Here is a 22,145-nt window from a genome sequence, read left to right as displayed (position 1 = left end):
GTTGAGGGATTTTTTATTATATTGTGGGGACCACTCCACTACGCAGTCCAGATACTTTTTTACTTGGAATTCAGACCAGTTGAGTGTTTTTTTATATTGTGGGGACCACTCCACTACGCAGTCCAGATACTTTTTTGGTGGAATTGAGACCAGTTGAGGGTGATATATTGTGGTACCAAATTGGGTACCGGGACCACTCCACTATGCAGTCCAGAAAGCTACCTCGGTGAAAAGTTTTGGACTAAAAACAATATTGTGAGGTGTGAGGGTGTTCAGAATAGACTGGAAATTAGTGGAAATGATTATTATTGAATGTTATTGAGGTTAATAATAGCGTAGGAGTGAAAATAAGCCCAAAAACTTGATTTTGGAACTTTTTATGCTTTTTTCAAAATAAATCCGAATCCAAAACCTTAAATCCGAACCAAAACCTTTCGACAGGTGTTTTGCGAAACAAATCCGAACCCAAAACATCAAGCAAATCCTAACCCAAAACACAAAACACGAGACACCAAAAGTGGTCGGTGCACATCCCTAATGATAAATGTATTAGTGTGTGTGTGTGTGTGTGTGTGTGTGTGTGTGTGTGTGTGTGTGTGTGTATGTATGAGAGAGAATGTGTGTCAGTGTGTATGAGACAGAATGTGTGTCAGTGTGTATGATAAATGTATTAGTGTTTGTATTTATGTATGAGAGAGAATGTGTGTCAGTGTGTATGATAAATGAATTAGTGTGTGTGTGTGTGTGTGTGTGTGTATGTATGTATGTATGAGAGATAATGTGTGTCAGTGTGTATGATAAATGTATTAGTGTGTATGTATGAGAGATAATGTGTGTCAGTGTGTATGATAAATGTATTAGTGTGTATTTGAGAGAGAGAATGTGTGTCAGTGTGTATGATAAATGTATTAGTGTGTATTTATGAGAGAGAATGTGTGTCAGTGTGTATGATAAATGTATTAGTGTGTATGTATGAGAGATAATGTGTGTCAGTGTGTATGATAAATGTATTAGTGTGTATTTAGGAGAGAGAATGTGTGTCAGTGTGTATGATAAATGTATTAGTGTGTATTTATGAGAGAGAATGTGTGTCAGTGTGTATGATAAATGTATTAGTGTGTATGTATGAGAGATAATGTGTGTCAGTGTGTATGATAAATGTATTAGTGTGTGTGTGTGTGTGTGTGAGAGAATGTGTGACAGTGTGTATGATAAATGTATTCGTGTGTGTTTATGAGAATGTGTGTCAGTGTGTATGATAAATGTATTAGTGTGTATGTATGAGAGATAATGTGTGTCAGTGTGTATGATAAATGTATTAGTGTGTATTTATGAGAGAGAATGTGTGTCAGTGTGTATGATAAATGTATTAGTGTGTATTTATGAGAGAGAATGTGTGTCAGTGTGTATGATAAATGTATTAGTGTGTATGTATGAGAGATAATGTGTGTCAGTGTGTATGATAAATGTATTAGTGTGTGTGTGTGTGTGAGAGAATGTGTGACAGTGTGTATGATAAATGTATTAGTGTGTGTGTGAGAATGTGTGACAGTGTGTATGATAAATGTATTCGTGTGTGTGAGAGAGAGAGAATGTGTGTCAGTGTGTATGATAAATGTATTAGTGTATGTGTGTGTGTGTGTATGTATGAGAGATAATGTGTGTCAGTGTGTATGATAAATGTATTAGCGTGTGTGTGAGAGAGAATGTGTGTCAGTGTGTATGATAAATGTATTAGCGTGTGTGTGAGATAATGTGTGTCAGTGTGTATGATAAATGTATTAGTGTGTGTGTGTGTGTGAGAGAATGTGTGTCAGTGTGTATGATAAATGTATTAGTGTGTGTATGAGAGAGAATGTGTGTCAGTGTGTATGATAAATGTATTAGTGTGTGTGTGTGTATGTATGATAGATCATGTGTGTCAGTGTGTATGATAAATGTATTAGTGTGTGTGTGTGTGTGTGTGTATGTATGAGAGAATGTGTGTCAGTGTGCAGGGCTGCCACCAGAAATTGCGGGGTCCATTACAAATGTAACAGGCACCCTAATTTTTAAATTATTCTCTAGCCAACATTTGCCTACCCCGATTCACCTTGCGGCTCCCTTCTATTGACAGCACTGTGACGTTATTAATTACATGATGTCAACGATACTGAAGGGAATTTCTCTGCCTTGTTGCAGCTCTCTGTCCAGAAGCCGGGCAAGGACTGGAGCAAACTGCGGCAGCTGTGGGGCCCCACATCTTGGGAGTGGACACAGACATCATTAATTACACGCAAAGGTCTCTTCCCAAACCACCTCTCACATCTCAGGAGCAGCTGCTGCCTAGAAATGGCACCCACTACCTCCCTTAATTTACTGTGGATGTCTCCTCCCCCAATTAATTTATTTGGGCTCAGGGTTGGTGGGGCCCCACTCTGCTGCTGGGCCCCATACTACTGTACTCCCTGTACCCCCCTGATGACAGCCCTGTCAGTGTGTATGATAAATGTATTATTGTGTGTATGAGAGAGAATGTGAGTCAGTGTGTATGATAAATGTGTGTATGAGAGAGGGGGTGAATTAGTGTGTATGATAAATTAATTTGTGTGTGTGTATATATCTGTTATGGTAATGTGTATGTTATGTGTGTGTGGATAATGGGGCTTTAATGTAATGGGGGGTGAGGGCAGGGGGGGTTGTGATAATATAATGTGAGTGTGAGGTAGGTGGTGGCTAATGTGTGCAATTTTATTTGTGGGGTGATGGTGGGCCAATTTAATTTAATAGTGGGGCCTATTAGTTTAAGATGAGGTGGTGGGATCTTTAATGCTGGGGTGGTTTGGGTCTATTAATTGAATATGGGGTAAAGTTTGGGTCAATATGGAAACTTCAACACAAATATTCTGCACTAAGATTATATATGGCAAGAGTGCATCAACAAGCCTACCCACCTGCTGCAAAGGGGACTGTGTCCCAGACACAAAAATATGCCTTAAAGTATAAACATATCCAGGCAGTTATAGGATTTGTAAAATAATTAGGATACAATGACTGTATATATAATTCAGATCACAATACAATCAGCCCTCTGCCCTACTGAATATTGACAGGGGATAAAGCATACATCACAGTGGGTATGACTTCACCATGGTGCGTAAAGGGTCCCATCACATTTGCGCTACGGTGCCCAGACATTATAGGTTATACCTCTGCTGTATGGCCTAAGCTGTTTATGTAAATAAAATAACTTCTGCTGGTTTGGTGCGGAAGTATTCAAGTTCTAGGAAAAATGACACCTTAACAATAACTAGGGAACAAAATTAGCCAAACGCTACATGCAACATGCAGGCATATCTACTAAACATGCAAAAGAACAATGAAAGTGAATAAATGCTTAATACACAGAGCCTCACAGCACTGATGTCCTAACACTGAGGACCCAGAGCGGATTTATCAGTGACACAGTGGAGGTAGACATTCTGTAGGCGGAACAGGATTCACGAGAACACAGCTCATCAATTCACAGGTACCTCATGACTCGGCCTATTAATTCAGTAAGACCTAGTGACATCACTGACTGTTGGTTCAGCCAACAGAATGGTTGTCTCCACTGGGCGTAGGCGATTTTAAAAATTACATATATTAATTTAGCCCACTGTTAATCCAACTTAAAGTTTGGGCAGGAGGGCTATTTATTAAATGTGAATGTGAATTATTTAATGCCAGGGATGGTTGTGGGAAATAGTTATATTTATTAAACTTAAATGCTATTTATTGCTATACCTGTTTGGAGGTAGGGAATTAGGTTTATTTATTAAATGCGGATACTATTATTTTAATGTTGGGGCTGGAGGGAGGCCTAATTATGAAACGTGTGTACTAATGATTTAACGCCGGGGCTGGTTGGAGTTTTCTAAATGTCATGTACCCATTTGTTTTCCAGATTGGATCCTACAATGTTGGGAGTCCTGACAAGCAGCAATTAAGCTAAAGACACAGCAGTCACAGGTCAGGAAAGCGACAAGAAAAGGACAGACATACTCAGGTACATACAGTAGGCGCAAACACATACTGGGCCCCACCTAACATTTATTTGGCCCGTCTACATGATGTCACTTTCAGGCTTTTTTTTTCCAGAGCAACTTTAAGTTCCCAATCTGCCCCTGCCCTTTTCTATGTAGGTGGGGCCCACCCAAGTCCAAAATTTGCACCTGCACCTGAGTCACACACGTGTGACTAGTGGCCTAGTGCTTTTCACACTCACCCTTTAAACGTGAGAGGTATTGATTTAACATTGTGACTGGTTAGGGAAGGGGGCTAGAGTGTGCCCTCATTGCTTCGCAGTCCAGAATTTTGAAAACTCCCCTTAAAATATCCAAAAGACACAGTATAGACCTCCCTTCCCTCTGAAGTGTGACTGCTGGGTGTTGTTCCCAATATCAGACACCCTCTATCCATTCTGGAACCATGCGAAGACATTGCAATAATAAGTCTCACAGAGCACTATGATGCTGGTTAGACAATATTGATGTCTTTTAGGTAACATGCACGCTTCCTCACCAATGTATACACTGCACTCAACCTATACTTCTTGGGCCTGATTCATTAGGCCATGTATCTGCTGAAACACTCTGCGCGTGGCCAGAACATACAGATACGATATAGTAACAGATAAACTGCTGTGTAAGTTAGCAATGTCCATGCGATAGTGAGCGCAACACATACTACAGCAGCCGACTTTGGGGAGTGAAGTGGGCAGGGAAGGGGCGTTCTACCGTGGACAATGCACAATAGGGTTGTGCCAGACTCCAGAGCACACAGCCACGTCCAAATCAAGCCCTGCGCACCTCAAACTTATTTGTTTTTTTACCAATGCTCCAGTATTGGGGCTAGTCTAAGCCCTGATCAGTAATGCCGCCAGTCTCGCCTGCATGCTGTCAGATGAGTTCCCAATCACAGTCAAATACAAAATGTATTTTTATGTTCAGTGACAGTAACAACATTCTAATAAATGTATTTCATTGAAAAAAAATAAAATAAAACTGTTTCATCATTAATGCCTTAATTATTACCATGTGCCATTCATTCAAACTTTTTTGATTCTTAACTGTGCATTCTTTTGACATTTTTTTTTTAATAAAAATATAATAATAATAATAATAATAATAATAATAATAAATACATAAAGTATTTTTATAAATGAAAGCATTTTATCCCTGGTGCACTACAGGTCCCAGGATGGCCGGGGTGCCTTTAAGTAGCACTAGTACTTAAATAAGATATTTCTTAATTTATGATCCTTAATGAATCAGGCCCATTGTGTGATTCCTGGTAGATGATCAAAATCAGCTCCCCTGCAAAGTAAGCTCTTTGTAAAGACATTATTTATATTTAAAATGTATATTACTATACATTATTATACATTGAAACAAATAAATAGTTGAGTGTAGTTGTGTTCACTTTATTTTATAATAAATAGACTTTTAGTTTACTTTGCAAGAGAGTTCTTGGGTACATAGAACACTCTATATAGATTGTAATACCTTAAATAAGGTAAGTTATGTTGTATTTACCTAAGAACTGTACTGCAAAGTAATCTCAAAGCTACAAATTATAAAATAAACTCAACTCAGCTAAACTATTTATTAATAATACCAATGCATAGCGAGCTCTCGCGTGTGTGCCGCACACCCGTAAATGCCCCGATTCTCTGGTCGGACGCAGGAGTCCGCCGTGTCACTTTTACGTGACGTAAGCGGGTCAGGAATGAATACATCTTGCTACGTCTCTTGAGATCCGTTCCTTGATTAATTCGGGAGTGCGCAGCTTAAAAATATGATGTGGGCCGGATGTGAAATTGTGCCGGGGGGGGGGGGCGTGAATGTGAAAGTGTGCCCAGGGCGCCAAGGACCCTAGCACTGGCCCTGGTTGCACCTGTGCTTGTGACAGCTACTAGTAGTAAACATTACACTTAACACTTACAAATAATACATTAAAATGGCATGTGTTTTGTGGCATCAACCTCTCATCTTTAAAGAGGACCAACCACTTTAAGTGCTCAACGTATTAAGCTCCAGATTTACTGACGCTTTGTGTTAATGATACAATAGCTGTCACTGTTAATTTATATTTCCAGCAGGTCTTGTTCAGCGACTGCGTCTTCGTCCTGAGCACGTCCACAGTACAACATAACTGACGGACTGCTCTATGGCCAGTGGCAGTCCCACCATTCGATGCATTCATGCCATGTCTGTATACAGTCCTGCCTCTATAGTCTTTATATCCCGAGCCCAATTAAGGCGAGGCTTGGAGAACCGGGCCTAGGCTAAGGCTAAAGGAGGAGATCTACTTACATGGCACATTTTGCTGCAATCAATGATGAATTGGAAATAAACCTAAGGGCAATATCCACTGACAAGTGTCAGCTACACAATGTTAGTATTACATTACTGGGGGTAGGTACACTTTAAGACGATCACCTCTGCTTTATTATCTAGTTCAGGTGATTATTTGGCCCATTATGACAGTATAAGGTATAGTATAGATTTACCTGCAAGGAAGTCATCTTCAGATCTTTAGATCCAAGAATCTTTTGTAACTAGAAAAAGAATAAAAAGAAAAAAACAAACATACATTATTTTGTTTGAAGCCCATACCAGATAGATTTAATAGTGACAGCTGCAGGCCGCTACATTGTGGGCTGACTTTGTAATCTGAATCAATGATTTGGGGGTAAATGTATGAAGCTCCGGGTTCCCTTTACAAGGCAGCGCCGCTTTAAATTTAAGCGCCGAAGACGCCGAACTCGCGGGTGTTGAAGAACCCGGAGCTTCATACATTTACCCCTTGGTCCTGGATGTGTATATTGGTATTGGCAGCAATTTAAACAAGAAAAAAACCACACAAAAACTATTTCTAATAAAAGTGTACACAGGTATATATGGGCAGGTGTCATGATCTGTGTAGAGCGTATCCACAGTGAGTGTGTAGCGCAGGGTGTATCCATCAACCAGACAACTTCTTGTAATTGGTTGCTACAGATTTACCCCTCTCTTTTTCTACAATTACCTGTAGAACAGTTTTCATAAATAAATTACCAAAATATCTAACATAAGAATAATAAATTAACACTGATCTCAGTGTTCTCCCCAGAAAATGTTGCCAGCTGGGTGGCATAAAGAAGTAGCCGGGTGGGGGCAGGTGTAATACTTTGCAGTAATAATGAAAAATGTTGAAGGTTATTGTCCCCACCTGCCAGGACTGGTCAGACTGGTGGTCAGTGGTCTAACACACACTGCTGGCTGTAGTGCTCACATAGTGCCTGTTCTAATAGGAGAAACAATGGTTTATTGTATTATAATAGGGCTCTTTTGAGCTCCAAGAGCCGGGTGGAAAGAAAAAACAGCCGGGTGGAGCACCAGGGAAATAGGTGCTGGGGAGAACACTGGATCTCAATGCATATAAAAATAAAACACATACCTTCCCGGGTCAGTCTCATTCCTCAAGGCCAGCAAGAATAAAAATGTGCTTGTGGTTATATAGTATTATATGAACACATTTCTGGTGTTATAGTTACAAGTTACAGCACTGATCAATTGGAGCAGAGATTGAGTTCTGCCATTAACACGGGCAGTGGCTTTATCTGAGAAATATTTAGAAATGCTTCCTTTGTGTTTGAATTCAAGAGCAATATTAAATAGTAACAGTTAGCAAATAATTATTATTTCTTTTTTAAAAGTTAAGAGTTTTGGGTACAACCAATTTGGATATAAAACATATTTTAAAAATGAAATGTTGGGATATCAAGTTGTGTGATTATATCATATGTGGTTATTTTGATAATCGTGTTTGAGGATTTTTAAGGGAACTTTAGCTTTACGGTCACATTCCAGTTAACTATTAAGAGTATTTTACACATGGGGCATAGAACAACCAGAGTATAGGATACATTAATACCACAAACCTGTGGCCAGGCTACAACCAGTGCACCCATTAGATGCTCACAGTGAGGAGGGTCAGGAAACGAAGAACTCTTCAGTATTAATCATGCAGTAAGAGCCGTCTAGTAACAGTCTGTATTTCTATTCTCATATTTACTGTATAACAGCCAGTGCCAGTGAGGGTTAAGTCTCACCCAAGGAATTCCTATCAGATTTCATTAGTGCAAGACGTGGATCAATGGCTTCAGCAGTAGAAGGTGTGAATAGTATCCAATCTGTAGACCCATTGAAAAGGGCACAAATCCTACCACATTTGGCAGTATTTAACACACAGTGGTTCCTCCTTTATACTGCTCTCATACATATAGATCATTGGGCAGCACGGTGGCTTAGTGGTTAGCACTTCTGCCTCACATCGCTGGGCTCACGAGTTCGATTCCTGACCATGGCCTTATCTATATGGAGTTTGTATGTTCTCTCTGTGTATGCGTGAGTTTCCTCTGGATGTTCTGGTTTCCTCCCACACTCCAAAAACATACTAGGCTAATTGGCTGCTATCAAATTAACCCTAGTCTGTGTGTGTATATGTTACGGAATTTAGTCTGTAAGCTTCAATGGGGCAGAGACTGATGTGAGTAACAAATATTCTGTCTACAGCGCTGCGGATTTGGTGTCGCTATATAATTAACGATGATGATTGCTATATTTATGCGGGTGAGCATACAGAAGGAAATATAATATATATGGCAAGAGTTACCATAAGCCCAAGTCAATGTAGCCTTTCCACAAATCCAGGCCTGGCCCAACTCTGTGCTTTACTCTCCTGCCCCTCCAGCCATCTATTCCTCATATGACGCTATACAACTTGATGCGTTTTCACCACATCAGGTGTATAGAAACCGCTGCTAGTCAGTACCATAGAACCACTGTTTACAGAGTTTAAAACCCTCAAACTTCATCTGACCAGATTTATCATAACAGGTAAATACCCCAATGTCAATTAACTAATTTCACTCCAATAGTATCAAATTTGACATACATAATTTAATTAAAGGTAAAACTCTGCTTCTGTGCAAAAATGTATGGGCAGTCTATTCAATGGTGCAAATAATACTGCTAGCCCTAAACATATACTGGTAACACTGACAATTTGGAAAGATCTTATATGCAAATATGTAACAGTCTGATTCATTCCGTTAAACACTATAGACTAGCAAAGCATCACTTTGAATCTTGCAATATAATCACTAGAATGAATTAGCAGACAGAGAAAAACTTATGTTTGCCATAAGGAATAAATCTCTAGCAGGAAAGTCACAATTTGTTTTTACATCTTAAAAGTAAATTAAATATACATTATGCACATATTGTTCGTTCTACAAAAATGTAAACAAGTACAGCCTTTTAATACAACATAAATGTAGACTATGACTACTGACACTGTCCATTCTAAGAACGCAAAATAAATCTTATCCAAAACACATTTCTTTTTTTTATGTGAATCCCTGTATTTTATTTCATAAAAAGTGAAAAGATCTACTAGAAAACAAGTTAAAATCAATGCATATTTACAAGCATTTCTGGCTTTAAGTCGTACCCCTTTTAAGCGTCTGAGAGATACTGCTAGAATGTTGTAATAATGCTTAGGTGTCTCACTTTTATCAACTGTTCTTGTCAATGTAAAAATAATTGACTTCCACAATATTAAATTAGATAAGCTTTGTCACTGAACAGTAGCATTCTTAACTGAAAAGGAGTAAATGGTACATATACAATCTATAACTCCCCTGTGTTACCAATCCTATAGTAATTAGTTATAGCGACTGCAGAGCAGTGTGTGATGCCGTATGATCAGATTTGCTTTCTCTGCTAAGGGTGTGTGCAGGAGGAGCAGGAAAAGCAGAAACCTGGAAGAGACGAGAGGAGGAGACCACTGTACATGAGATTTAGTGCAGCCTGTAGGTTGGATGGGCTATGCTGTTGCATTGAGGCGATTTACGTCGATCTGTTAACTTGTCACTTGTGCTCAGTGCAGATAGCTTCCTTCTCTCACTAGCTGCTGTATATCAGTGAACACACTGCTTTGTATCCTCCAATGAACAGCTTTCTGATGGCTTTAAAACATTACTATTGAATATAATATGTTACCCACTGAACCTGGCTAGAATCCAAGATGCGTAAACTTATCCCAATATTATCTAATCACTGAAGGAATGAGCTGTACAAGTCATCATCAGCTATTTATATAGCGCCACTAATTCAGCAGCTCTGTACAGAGAACTCGCTCACATCAGTCCCTGCCCCATTGGAGCATACAGTCTAGTTCCCAAACATACATATAGACAGAGAGACTAAGGTCAATTTAATAGCAGCCAATTAACCTACCAGTATGTTTTTGGTGTGTGGGATGAAACCGGAGCACCCGGAGGAAACCCACGCAAACACGGGGAGAACATACAAACTCCAAACAGATAAGGCCATGGTCAGGAATCAAACTCATGACCCCAGTGCTGGGAGGCAGAAGTGCTAACCTCTAAGCCACCAGGCTGCCCAAGTCATAATATAAAGTGACTATCAGCCAGGTGACCAGGAGACTGTAAAATATATTCACAATAAACATCCTGGACCAACAAATTTGTATTGGGTAGCATCATATTGGTAGTAGCAGGCACACTACCATTACATAGGTAGTCTTAATAATCAATGTAGGAGACTTTCCCACAAAGGGAAACCAACCCTTTCTCCCTCACCTTCTGGTCGTGCAGACTTCAGAGCATGGCAGGAATGAGTTACTGGTGTGTCACTGGTATGAATCTAATCCATATATTAATGTCCGTCTCGTCTCCTTACTGGTACCATCATGCATGTTTGCTTACTTGGGCCAGAGGTAAAATTACTTATATAGATGCGCAAGAGTATGACTTATCTCGATACCTAACAATAAATTGTTCCTTGTGTGCAGACAATGGGCTTAAAAGGCGTTGTCGAAAAAAATGCAGCATAATAGGAGTTAGAGCTAAAATAAACTATTTGGATCTATAAACGGTTTTAAATAGAGGTGTATTAGCCACCACATTCTCCTACACCACATTGTTAGGAGCCCAACATCACAACCCAATGCTGTTGTTAAATACTGGATTTTCCAGTCCTCATCATGATCCCACCGTGTTATATAGAGCAGACCAGTGACTCCTTGGTCAGGTCAGGTCAGTTTTGCCCAAGGCCGCTGGTGAGAAGCCAGGCAAATACAGAGGTGGTAAATCTCCTCTTTTGAAGCATCTATTTGTCTTTTGATTCCCTCCTGAGCGACTAGATACAGAATTTTTGGATGCGGCAGGAGTGAGTCTTAGGGGTAAATGTATCAAGCTGCGAGCAAGTCACTAGATATCACCAGCGATTTTATGTGCAAAGTCGCCATATATATTAACCTGCACTTTTGACATTTCAAAAATCCAATCTCTGGTGATTTGTGTCAATTACACCTATCCCGCCCGTGTTTTAGTCAAAGTCGCCAGAGATTGAACACAAACTCGCCGAAATTTCAACAGAAATGGAAAATCGTCCGAGATTGAACAGGAAAAAAAAGCATGTTCTTAGAGCTATCTGGTCAATGCTAGCACAACAGGAGGCACAATACAAGTTTTAAAGGGGGTAATCATGAGTTGTGTTTTAGAGGGGCAAAAATGATTATTAATTATCTTACGGGGGCTCATAAAATCGCTGAAAATCTCAAATCGCAGCTTGATACCCCATAGTCTTAGATGACATTTGCAGAGGAAAAGTAGACATTCAGCTCCCATAAGCAAGTCCCCAGGGATTAATGTTATGCTATGATGAACACAAAAATGCTTACCTTCAAAAACTCTCTCTTTTCAACCTGGTCATTGTCATCTGTATCCAGCATCTGAAATGCAATATGGAATCCAACCTGTGGTTCTGAAATAGTATTGAAACAATAGCTATTTAATGAATAAATATCTAGTGTTTAGTAAGAGTTATGGAAATATATACATAAACTATCAACTTGTCCCATGAACTGTGCTATAGTACTAATATGGGTCAAATAAAGATACAAGGCCAGCATTTAGAGACAATAGTGGCATATGACCAACATTCCGTGACTATGTAACTCTCCATGAGTCTCTGAAATATGGTTTACAGTATAGTGAGGGACATTTTTTGCAGTTGAATTGCTTCTGTCCGTTCACAAAATGGAATTGTGTGTTGAGGGGACTCGAAGAGTTTAAGTTTGCCAGAGCGATCTATGATTTCTATATCTGCTCCACACTTAGTTTGGTTTAAACACAAGTATTCAATATGAATAAATAGAAGAAGCGCAGCTTTAACAAGCATTGTATTGTCTGGCAAAATGGTTTCACCTAAATTTTAAACTTGCCCGATTCTGTCCATTTGTACTTCAAAAACATCCCCGGCCCTCCTGTCCATGACTAAAGGTTTCTACAATGGAATGCAAAACTGAAGACAAACCCTCTGGATACCGGGGTCCTCTCATACAATGCGGCTGTTGGAGTACAGTGCACTGTGTAGGGCACACTATATTACCCTATTTATTAAAGCTGGTAGAAATGCCAGTATATTCCTATCTTGTTTTTTAAAAAAGCCTATAAATACTAAATGAATGGTAAAATTTAGAATAACGGCTTATTTTTCTACATTAACTAGAACAATTATCTATAAAAAGTTACGGATATCCTAGCAGGCCTCCAAGAGTTAAGTGTCACCTGACAAACACCATGGACTTTCACACTATTGACATGTAAGCAATTGAAACCCGCATATTTTAAGTTGATAATTCTGGATTAGGGGCAGGATATATGGGCACATCTACATAGTAAACCTACCCCATGAACGGAGAAGGCTTTACAGCAGTTACTGATAGATACAGCAGAGCAGAGTGCATCTAAACAAGTATCCAATCTATTTGGCGCAGTTTTAAAAATAGTGCCCGTGGAACTATTAAACTCATGATGAAAATATATCCACATAATGTGTATTATTCCTTTGATATTTTTTTCTTGAAGGCGATGTCCTATTTTTCTGACTTAACAAAGAAATGCATCCAAATATTTAAGAGTTTTAATTGGGTCATTAGTGTGTTAATTATTTTGACACTTTTGCTTACAATAACATGCATCTCTAATATAAATAAATCTATAATTTATAAATGATAAGTTATATTAATCACATAAAACTTCCTATATGTGAAAACAAGCTACTATGGACGATGTGTTCAACATCTGTTTCACTTGTTCCCCTACACACTTCTTACGATTAAAGCAAACATAACTCTTCTTCAGGTAGATTCTACAAGTGCTCTTCAATCACCACGTCTACCAGCTTCCATCACTGTCCACTCACAAGGTCTAGTCATAACAAGGTCTACACCACCCTTCACTCACACAAAGCCCAGCTACATCACGCTCACAACAAACCCTAGCCTACACTAATGGACTCCAACAACAAATCCTACATGGTCAACTCTTCGCCTAAAAAGCATACAGTCAACAGTACAGTAACCACAGGGCCTAAGGCTCCCTCTACCCATAATCACAAAGCCTAAAGTGAAGGTCTGCACCCACTATTATGCCAGCGTAAGTGAAGAAGAAACTGGGCTTTATTGTGCATGTGTAGGCCAAGCAATCAGGCACAGAAGAGCAGAGCGGGAGGACAGACTGCTCCCCCTCCTAATTGTGGTGTCCAGTGATGTAGTATTATGCCCCTAATCTGATCGGTAGCTATGGTTACAGAACGCTGCACCATGCCATTAAACTTCAACTGAGCCTTCAACCTACAACTTTAGAATTTTGTCTACAGTCAACTTATACAACCTAAGATAGAAACGCACCTAACTTTACTTTACAGTGGAAAGGTAAAGGAGCTCACTTTAAAATGACGACGTGTTTATGGATAGAGTATAACAGGACATTTTGCAATTGGTGAATTGCCATAACTCTACTTATAACCCAGTATGTCAGACAGCACTTCCTCACTTAACTGAATACAGAAGACGGACCTTACCCCCTGGTAACTGCAGTACACTACAGACACTGCTAAGAATGAAAACCACCATAATGACTTACGGAGTCTAGATCCCATTTCTGTTCAACTCTACAGTCTACAAGTGAGGACCACTCTTTATATGCAATCCATTTAGACCATTATACACAAGTAGAAATAGTACGTTTCGGTGGATAAACTTCTCAGATGGTGCCAGAACCAACATTTCTGATTTAAAGAAGGAATTATTTTTCAAAATCTCATATTTCTGCACTTCTTAGGTAAACCTAAATCAAACTGTTTTCCTAAAGGACCCGATTCCCTATTATTCCAGAGAATGACACCTTTATAACAACACTCTGGATTAAACATAGCATTTAATACGTAAAAAATCTGAATTTGCAAAAAAAACAAAATGAAAAATGCATTTATCACTGCCTCTGAAGAAATCACCAGGCAGGTGATGAAACGCGTCAGGTGATTTGGATGTTCATTGAGCCGCTGGATAGCACTATTCCATGACCCAGCTCATATCCCTAGTGGATTCTTGGAGGTTGCCTTTTTTGAGCCATATTATCGCTATATATTTGGTGCCACGATTGTGTTAGCTGCTATTCCACTATTTACACGGATTGCCGTCTTCACCTACATATTTACCACGGAGGTCCCGGAGTTCGTCTGGGTATGAGGTGCGTGCGCATACAGACCACAATACGGGACTGAGTATCGGACCAGGTCTGTATTGCGCTTACTGCTTAAGCAGCTTAGCGACTTTGATTTCCATTCAGGAGTGGCGGTTTTCTCATTGTGGCATTTATGGCATATTCTCCTCCATACTACATGTGTAAGAAGCATTGAAGTGGGGTTCACCATCATCGCGGTGACGTACACTTTCCACCACCAGTGTGGCCACACTTATTTTGAAGCTCCACTTCATGACCTTGTACGGGGTCATTGGACACTAGTATCTTTACGATGTGGGACATTTAGCTGGTTCTCTTCAGAAGTGATCGATTTGATGGTTCATCAGCCTTATTGATGGTCAACACAGTCGGTTGATCTGATTTTTTATATGTCTAGTTGTTATCCACTGGCCAGTGTTGCATATTTTATGGTTCATTTTTAATAAAGTGTTTATATATATTTATCACCCACGGATGGTTGTATATTGATTGTGTGTATCAGTCATCAGCGCTGTTTTCTGTTGTGTTATACCATTTGAAATGATCTAGTGTAAAAGGTTGATACAGAGCCTTCCCTTTGTTCTCAGACACTTAATGTTAGTCTAAGAATCTTCAGAAGAGGAGTAATCTCCCCGTAAAATGAACCTTAAGTGAGAGCCAGAAATTAAGAGCTGTTGGAACGTCCAACGTAAAGAACATTCATTCTCTCTGGAAAATGATTTTTTTTTTCTTGATGGAATGTTGTTCTAAGATTTCTTAGATATTGGTTGTATTCTGATGCCTCCTGAGCTAAGTGAAGTGGATCGGTATGAAATATAATTCCCAGGCACAGACAGAAGATGTTTGTTTCTAAAAAGGGTTTTGTAATCTGTTACAAAGGCATGAATAGAGGTAGAGAGAATGGAAGTACAATGTCTCTGAGAAGAGGCCACCAACTTCAGGGGAGTCTGTGGAAGGAACATGGACAATATCCTGTGCTGTGTGAATGATGATTTTAGTGTATTTGAAGACAGTTGCAAAAGGCCCTCTGTTTCAGTTACACAGTCAACCATGGAGCAATTCAATTCATAATGACTGGTAGAGCATGATGGGAGTCATAGTTATTACTGGCATAGCGCCACAGTTTGTAAAATGCCTTCCTGTACCTTTTCAGGATTAACCAATAGTACAAATATTTAAATTTTATTAATACATTACATGTTTTTTTTAAAATAAATTTCCAACTAATAAATCCATAAGATGTTCTCTAACAAACATAATGTCTATTCATAGAAGTACATAATTTAATGTATACTGTGTACACACTTAGGGGGAGTTCTGTCAAAGCTGATTCAGTGGAAGAAAAGCCAATGAAATGCACTGCCAATAAAAATGTATGGATAAAAACTCAACCAATCAAAAGCAATGCTTATATTCTGGCCACTTTTGATTGGCTAAGCAGGTACTAACCTCCAACCCCATTGAAAGCAAAATTGCTGGCCGCAAAGTGAAAAATACTCCTGTGGAACTGTTCCAGCCTGTCAGGGCATGCTGGGACTTGTTGTAGGAGTCCCAGAAATTAATGGGACTTGTAGTTCCCCAAGTATCTGCAGAACTAAGCTCTCAAAAGGCTGCCAGAGCTTTGTGGGGCTTGAAGTTGTACAATAGAACATAATTGTTGTTTTTTTTAACTTACAACTCAGAAACTGAGAATTTGAATGATTGAAGTAGGGCGATTTTTTTTTCTGGAGGTTTTAAACAGTGGATATTTACATGGTGATTTGACTTTAGTAGATCAGGCAAGTTGCAAATAGACATGTAGAATCACTATAAAAAATAAATAGATGGAGATTTGATCAAAATTGCCCTTCGACGAAACTTCCCATGATTGTTTAATAAATCTACTTTACTGACACCCAACTTTGTCCTTTAACGTACACTGCACAAAAGGGTCTGTAGCTTTTTCAGACGAGTCACCTCTACATGGTATCCCATTAATACATAATATAACCCAACAAGCTTCTCAGGTAGGTATACTCCTGCAGAAGCAAATATCCCAATTAAACTGACAAGTTTATATTGAAACATTTTACAGGAACACAGTTTTATAGAATCAGGGTTGTAGAGTCGTAAACCAGGTAAATATGTTAAGGACTTATTTGACCAATAGGTGGCACTAGAGGTCAATTCAAACATATGCATTGCTCAGGATTGAGAGAAGTGCAGTAAAAGAATACAACAATTAAAGATACATATACATATATACATACATATATACATACATACATACAGCATACAAATAATTTAAAAAGAAAAAAAGTTTTTCTACAGTGTCAGTTACACAAGTGCTACAAGGTTAATATAAATGTCACTACAATGCAAGACTCATAGAATGTCAGCATATATAAGTTATAAGTTTTTCCTTTACTTTCCTTTACTTTCAAATATCTGAGGCCAATTCCCCTACAGTAGTACTACAACTCCCTAAGTGTTCTACAGACGGAGGTTAAATAGGCGCAATTATAAGTAATCCGATGACTTCGGAAAATATCTCATAGCAGGTGGTAAGAAGTCTACAATTGCCTGCAAATTAACACAAAGTTATAAGATAAATAAACCAGACAAAAAGCAGGTTTATAAATTTGCAGTCAACAGTGATTTATAATGTCTACGATGCATAAATGTCAGGAGTGATGCAACTTGCATGAGTAAATCAGATTAGGTACGGTCTTGGGAGTGTTTAGTTCTCCCGCAGTATCCTCACATTCCTGGCTGATACTCCCCTGTCCACCTTTAAACAACCACCCTATCAGTTCTACAAGGTTATGTTTCTTATAAGTTTTGCCCTGACTTGTCATCTTTGACACAATTCACCTCCCATGTATAGTGTTAGTTTTGTAGAAATTTGTGTACCAGTAAATGCCTTTATCCTAGATGGATTTAAGCAGATACAACTATATGGTACAGTTTGGGCACCGATGGTCATATTGAATGCGTCACTGAGTCACTAGGTGAAGAGACATTAACGGAACCTCTGCAGGGTACAAACTTAAACATGACATTTCTCAACATTTTAATGCACAATTTATATTTGCTCAATTTAACAGATAAGAATAAAATAAGCATTGTAAATATTGCATGTGCAAAGGTTTGGACAATCCGTCAGTCAGGGCTTAATAACACCTCTTTTGGCAGAAAGCACAGATCTTAAACAAATTATTGCCAGCTACAGTAAGGGTCTGTCTATCTTCTAGCTCAGAAATACTTAGGTCTTCTTGTCTGCACTGCAGTTATCAGATCTCATTCAAAGTCCAGGGACTGTGCAGACCATTCCAAGACTCGTTTGTTCCCATAAGTGGTTCAGGGTAGATTTTTAGGTTTTCGATTGTAGTATCAGCTATATAGTGTATATACTGTATTTAGTTTAATACATTCTTCCTTCTACCTGGACCATAAAATCCTGTGCCATTAGCTGCCACATAACGCCATAGAAGTTGGAGCAGCTGTTTGCCATTTTCATCTTGAGGAGTAGTGTATCCCAGACAGTTGAACGATGTTCCTTGGGAACGATCTCCTTCTGATAACTGTCCCACGCAGGTCATTTGTGAGTAAGAAACACTCTACAGTTGATTACCACTCTAATGTCAGCTAAACATTACTGCATAGCTGATCTGTTCATTAGCAGTTCTGTCAGATTTGGGCTTCCAGATCTTGCCGTAAAGTACCAAAAGAGAAAGTTTCACGTTGGAAGCGCCTAATAATGTTTTTCTATTATAAAGTCCTCAGTCAACTGTGATGAGGAGACTACAGTTGTGTAGCTGCTACACCCTGTGACACTAGAAGAGTCAGAGTCTTCATCTGATTTACTTTAAGGTCAATCAAGTTTTGAGGCCTTAAAGAAGGATTCCACTGTGAGGGTGCCCTGTTATTAGCACAAGCCACCCTCTGAGCACACAATCATAACTGTGCATTTAAATGATCAGAAATATTCAAATGGTTGTGAGTAATATATGTGGTTTGCAGGAGACCTTGAGAAAACGGTGTGGAGAGGAGTGTGAACAGCAGAGGCCGTACAGCGGTACAGGTCAACACATCTCTGTACTGTACTTTGTCTGGTGGTTTTTAACCCCATAATGAGGAAATCAGTACTCACTGGAAAGACTCATTTGCAAGCAAGCCGGTGGGAAAAAAAAAAAAGTAAAATGGGCAATATTGGTACCAGATGCTGACAGCCGGCTCATGCTACAGCTCTCAGCACTGAAGGACTAAGTTTGCCCATAGCTCTACTGAAGACCTATGGCCAATTTTGCAGTATGCAGCGAGCAAGTGGACACTTGGCTTTAGGTAATACAGAGGGGTTGTATATGTGGGGGGCATATTTGACTAATGAAGGCTACACTAAAGTGGAGATGTCATTTAAGTAGTCATCTGGAATATAAAGAACCCACCTATGAAGTCACAGGGGACAGAGTGTTAATACACAATAATAATCCGGTGCATAGCTATGTTGAATTGGAGGTGTTGTTGGGTGGATCATGGGCGTGGGCAATTTTGACCGAAATACTGTAAGGTACGAATACAGGGTTTGCAGACAATTGCTCAAGAGTAATTTAATTGTGATCAAACCGGCAAATATCGGTGGAACTCACCTGATCAATGGGCTAATTACATAAAAGTAATAGATTGTATTCAAGTGTTCATATCTAGGTGATTTATCCACTTTCTAACCCTCCCCTTTCCCAAACTAAAGATAGTGGGAAGTAGTCTGGAGCCAACGGATCAGTAGTAGGACGCAGTGTGGAGACCAGAGCACAGCAAAAACTGTTGGGGTATCCGGAAGTAGGAAACAGGGGGGAGGTCAGTTCAAGGTTCATGAGCAGTTACACTAAATAAGCATTTCCCGTTTGTTTTTGGCAATTGTCTGTATACACCAATGAAGAGATACTGAAGAGAGAAGCACAAGAATATAAACATTTAAGATCAGCTTTAATTCACATACAAATTGCTCAGCGCCTACCTTGAAGACCCTGTCTGTGACCCGTATATATACAGTGTTCTTCACACAGGAACAAATGCTCATCTTTATTGTTCAGATTCCAGAGTACAACTGCTGCTCTGACATTGGGCACAACAGATACACAATGCTGTCCCTGGACCAGAATATAAAGCCACATTGGAACCAACGTTGACTTGTACTCCTGGTGCATTCAGACAGTTCTTTTACATTAATAACCAGCCAAATACACACACTCAAAAAAAAAAAAAAATCAGTCTGAAGACTGACCAAGCAGCTGTGTAAAATCAATATATTCTAGATAAAGATGTATGGAGGTAGTACCTACTTGTAAGAATTGTCAGCATAAATAAGTATTCGGTGTAGGAAATCAGTCCTGTGGGAGAGAACGGTTACAGGGTTAGACATCAGCGCCGTATATCAATAGCCAGAATCACGTTATAGGCACATTACAGGCATTTCAGCTCATTTTTATTAGTGACATTGCAGTTTACGTTACCATGTCACATTTACACAAATTATTGCAGGGCAGATAACTTTCACATTTCTCACAGTGTCATCGTTAAGACCCCGACCCTGCAAAACAAGCTCATATGTTTGCAGTGCACTGAATGTGAACCTGTTATTTTTGCTAAAACACCAGCATCTGTTTTATGCTTTCAACCCAATTAAAAAGGAGAAACATTTATTTGTTTTCTGCACTAAATCTTGGGGTTTGTTTCTTTTTCTTTTCACTTTTTTCTTCTTCTTACTTTTCACTTAAAATATACACTGTTTACACAGAGGGAAACATAAATTAACCTCACTCTGTCATATTTAGTACTCCTCTAATATTACTGAGGAGGATCAAAGTATTTCAGCTCTTTTGCAGCCCAAGGAGAGCGGAGAGTAGCCTGTCCCACAATCCCGTGGGGCGATGGAAGTACACCAGTCTGCCAGGTTACTAGATTGCAATGATAGCATAGTTAGGTCCGGTGCCAAAAAGACTTTTCTCCCTCTCTTTGTAGGATAATGTCCTTTATGGCAAGGTGAATATATAATTTTTTTTTCTTCTTCAAAAGAAACGTCAATGGATGGCTCTATAAACATGCAAGAAAAATATACAGGTGATGTTCAGCTGTCACATATCGGCACAAAATAGTCATTGCGGAATTAAATGATTCCAGTGTGTAATGTGACGGGTGGGAAAAGGCCTTTTTAATTCATTGTTATGTCAGAATACCTTGAAAACACATTGCAAAGCCTCACAGGCACTAACCGGATTAATCACTCTATTGAAGCTTATACAGTACAGAAGGTATTTCAGCGTGGCATGTTTAAACACCACCTAAAGTAAAGTAAACATAATTTACTTCCGTTTACATTGAGCTAAATTAATAGATAAAGGACACTCATCCGTCCATGAGAGGTAAAACGTGTGTTTTAATTAGTAGCAATAATGAATGTATTTTGCACGTGAAAAATGAATTGAAGAAAGATCCCTGAGGAGGCAGCCTTCTTGGGTTTATAGTAATACAGTGTCATTATGACACGGGGTATATTGTAAACGCTGACCTGAGACCCCGTACAGGGAGCTCTGAGAACAGCCAGACAGACAATCAGCGGCACATTCCTGTTCTACACTGGTGCCCGGCGTATGTAGTGGAACCCAATGAGAGAAGTCCATAACAAAGTTGTCAAAACGTCTAATTTTCAGACCAGCATTATTCCACTGCCATTTTAAAGGAAAATATGTTGTAATGCAGAAAAAGGAACGCCAAGTACTGTGATTTGTATATTTTTAAGAGTAATGCAAGAGAAAAAAAAAAAAAAGGAAGAAAGAAAAAAAAAAGTAGTCACCGCAATGTCCCTTTGATATGAGTGGTAGTGAAAAGATATGTCAGCACTACGCAATCTGCAGCAAGAATGTGTGTTTGTATAGCACAAAGACTTACAGGGAAAACGCTACAGCATGTGGGTTACAGTAATATACGTCTTGCGGAAGGCACCTGACAAACTTCCTCTGGTGAAATAAAAGTGTTTATACTTTCTATTCCCCCGTCCTCATGACAAAACTGTGCTAAAATGAAAATGGCCACAGAAGGGCACAGCTAAAGCCAACACAGATGTATATGAGCTGGAGAATCAAAATACAGCAGTTTAAAAAGATATGCTCACCCACAAATACAGCTTTAGTCAAGCTTCCCTCCCCCCCAATAAGCAGAGCTGTAGGGTTCAATGCCAAGGATCCCGCAGAGCGCTCACATCAGCAAGTGCTGCACCACAATCCTCTTTGTTAATTTGTAAGACAGATGCTGATTGGGCAGAACTGCGACTCTTCCCAGTTGTTGATGTAGAGAGAGGATCTGAAGCAACGGAAGTGGGGGAGAGTATCCAAGAACTGCGAGGGAGGGTCTCTGACATGGGAACCCACTGCTCAAGAATGACGACTTAGCTGACATGTCAGGACACTTTAGAAATTATTTTATACATATAGAGACATATACATATATTCAGCTAAAGGGTGCAAATCTAATTATACAGTCTGGT

General features: G+C 39.3%; 1 protein-coding gene across 1 annotated transcript in view; it reads right to left on the bottom strand.

Annotated features, from left to right (window-relative positions):
* The window catches only part of MICU2 (mitochondrial calcium uptake 2), a 194,164-nt gene that overhangs the window by 31,009 nt on the left and 141,010 nt on the right, over positions 1–22,145 (bottom strand). Inside the window, exons 5-7 of the mRNA XM_075198856.1 lie at positions 19,945–19,992; positions 11,776–11,858; positions 6,533–6,580 (exon numbers count right to left, since the gene is read on the bottom strand). Coding sequence (XP_075054957.1) covers positions 6,533–6,580; positions 11,776–11,858; positions 19,945–19,992 — 179 coding nt within the window. The remainder of the gene's footprint in view (positions 1–6,532; positions 6,581–11,775; positions 11,859–19,944; positions 19,993–22,145) is intronic.

Source organism: Mixophyes fleayi, chromosome 2 (assembly GCF_038048845.1).
Source record: "Mixophyes fleayi isolate aMixFle1 chromosome 2, aMixFle1.hap1, whole genome shotgun sequence".
NCBI classification, from domain to species: domain Eukaryota; kingdom Metazoa; phylum Chordata; class Amphibia; order Anura; family Limnodynastidae; genus Mixophyes; species Mixophyes fleayi.
Note: the sequence above shows the minus strand (reverse complement) of the source record. Positions and strands in the feature narration are given on the sequence as shown.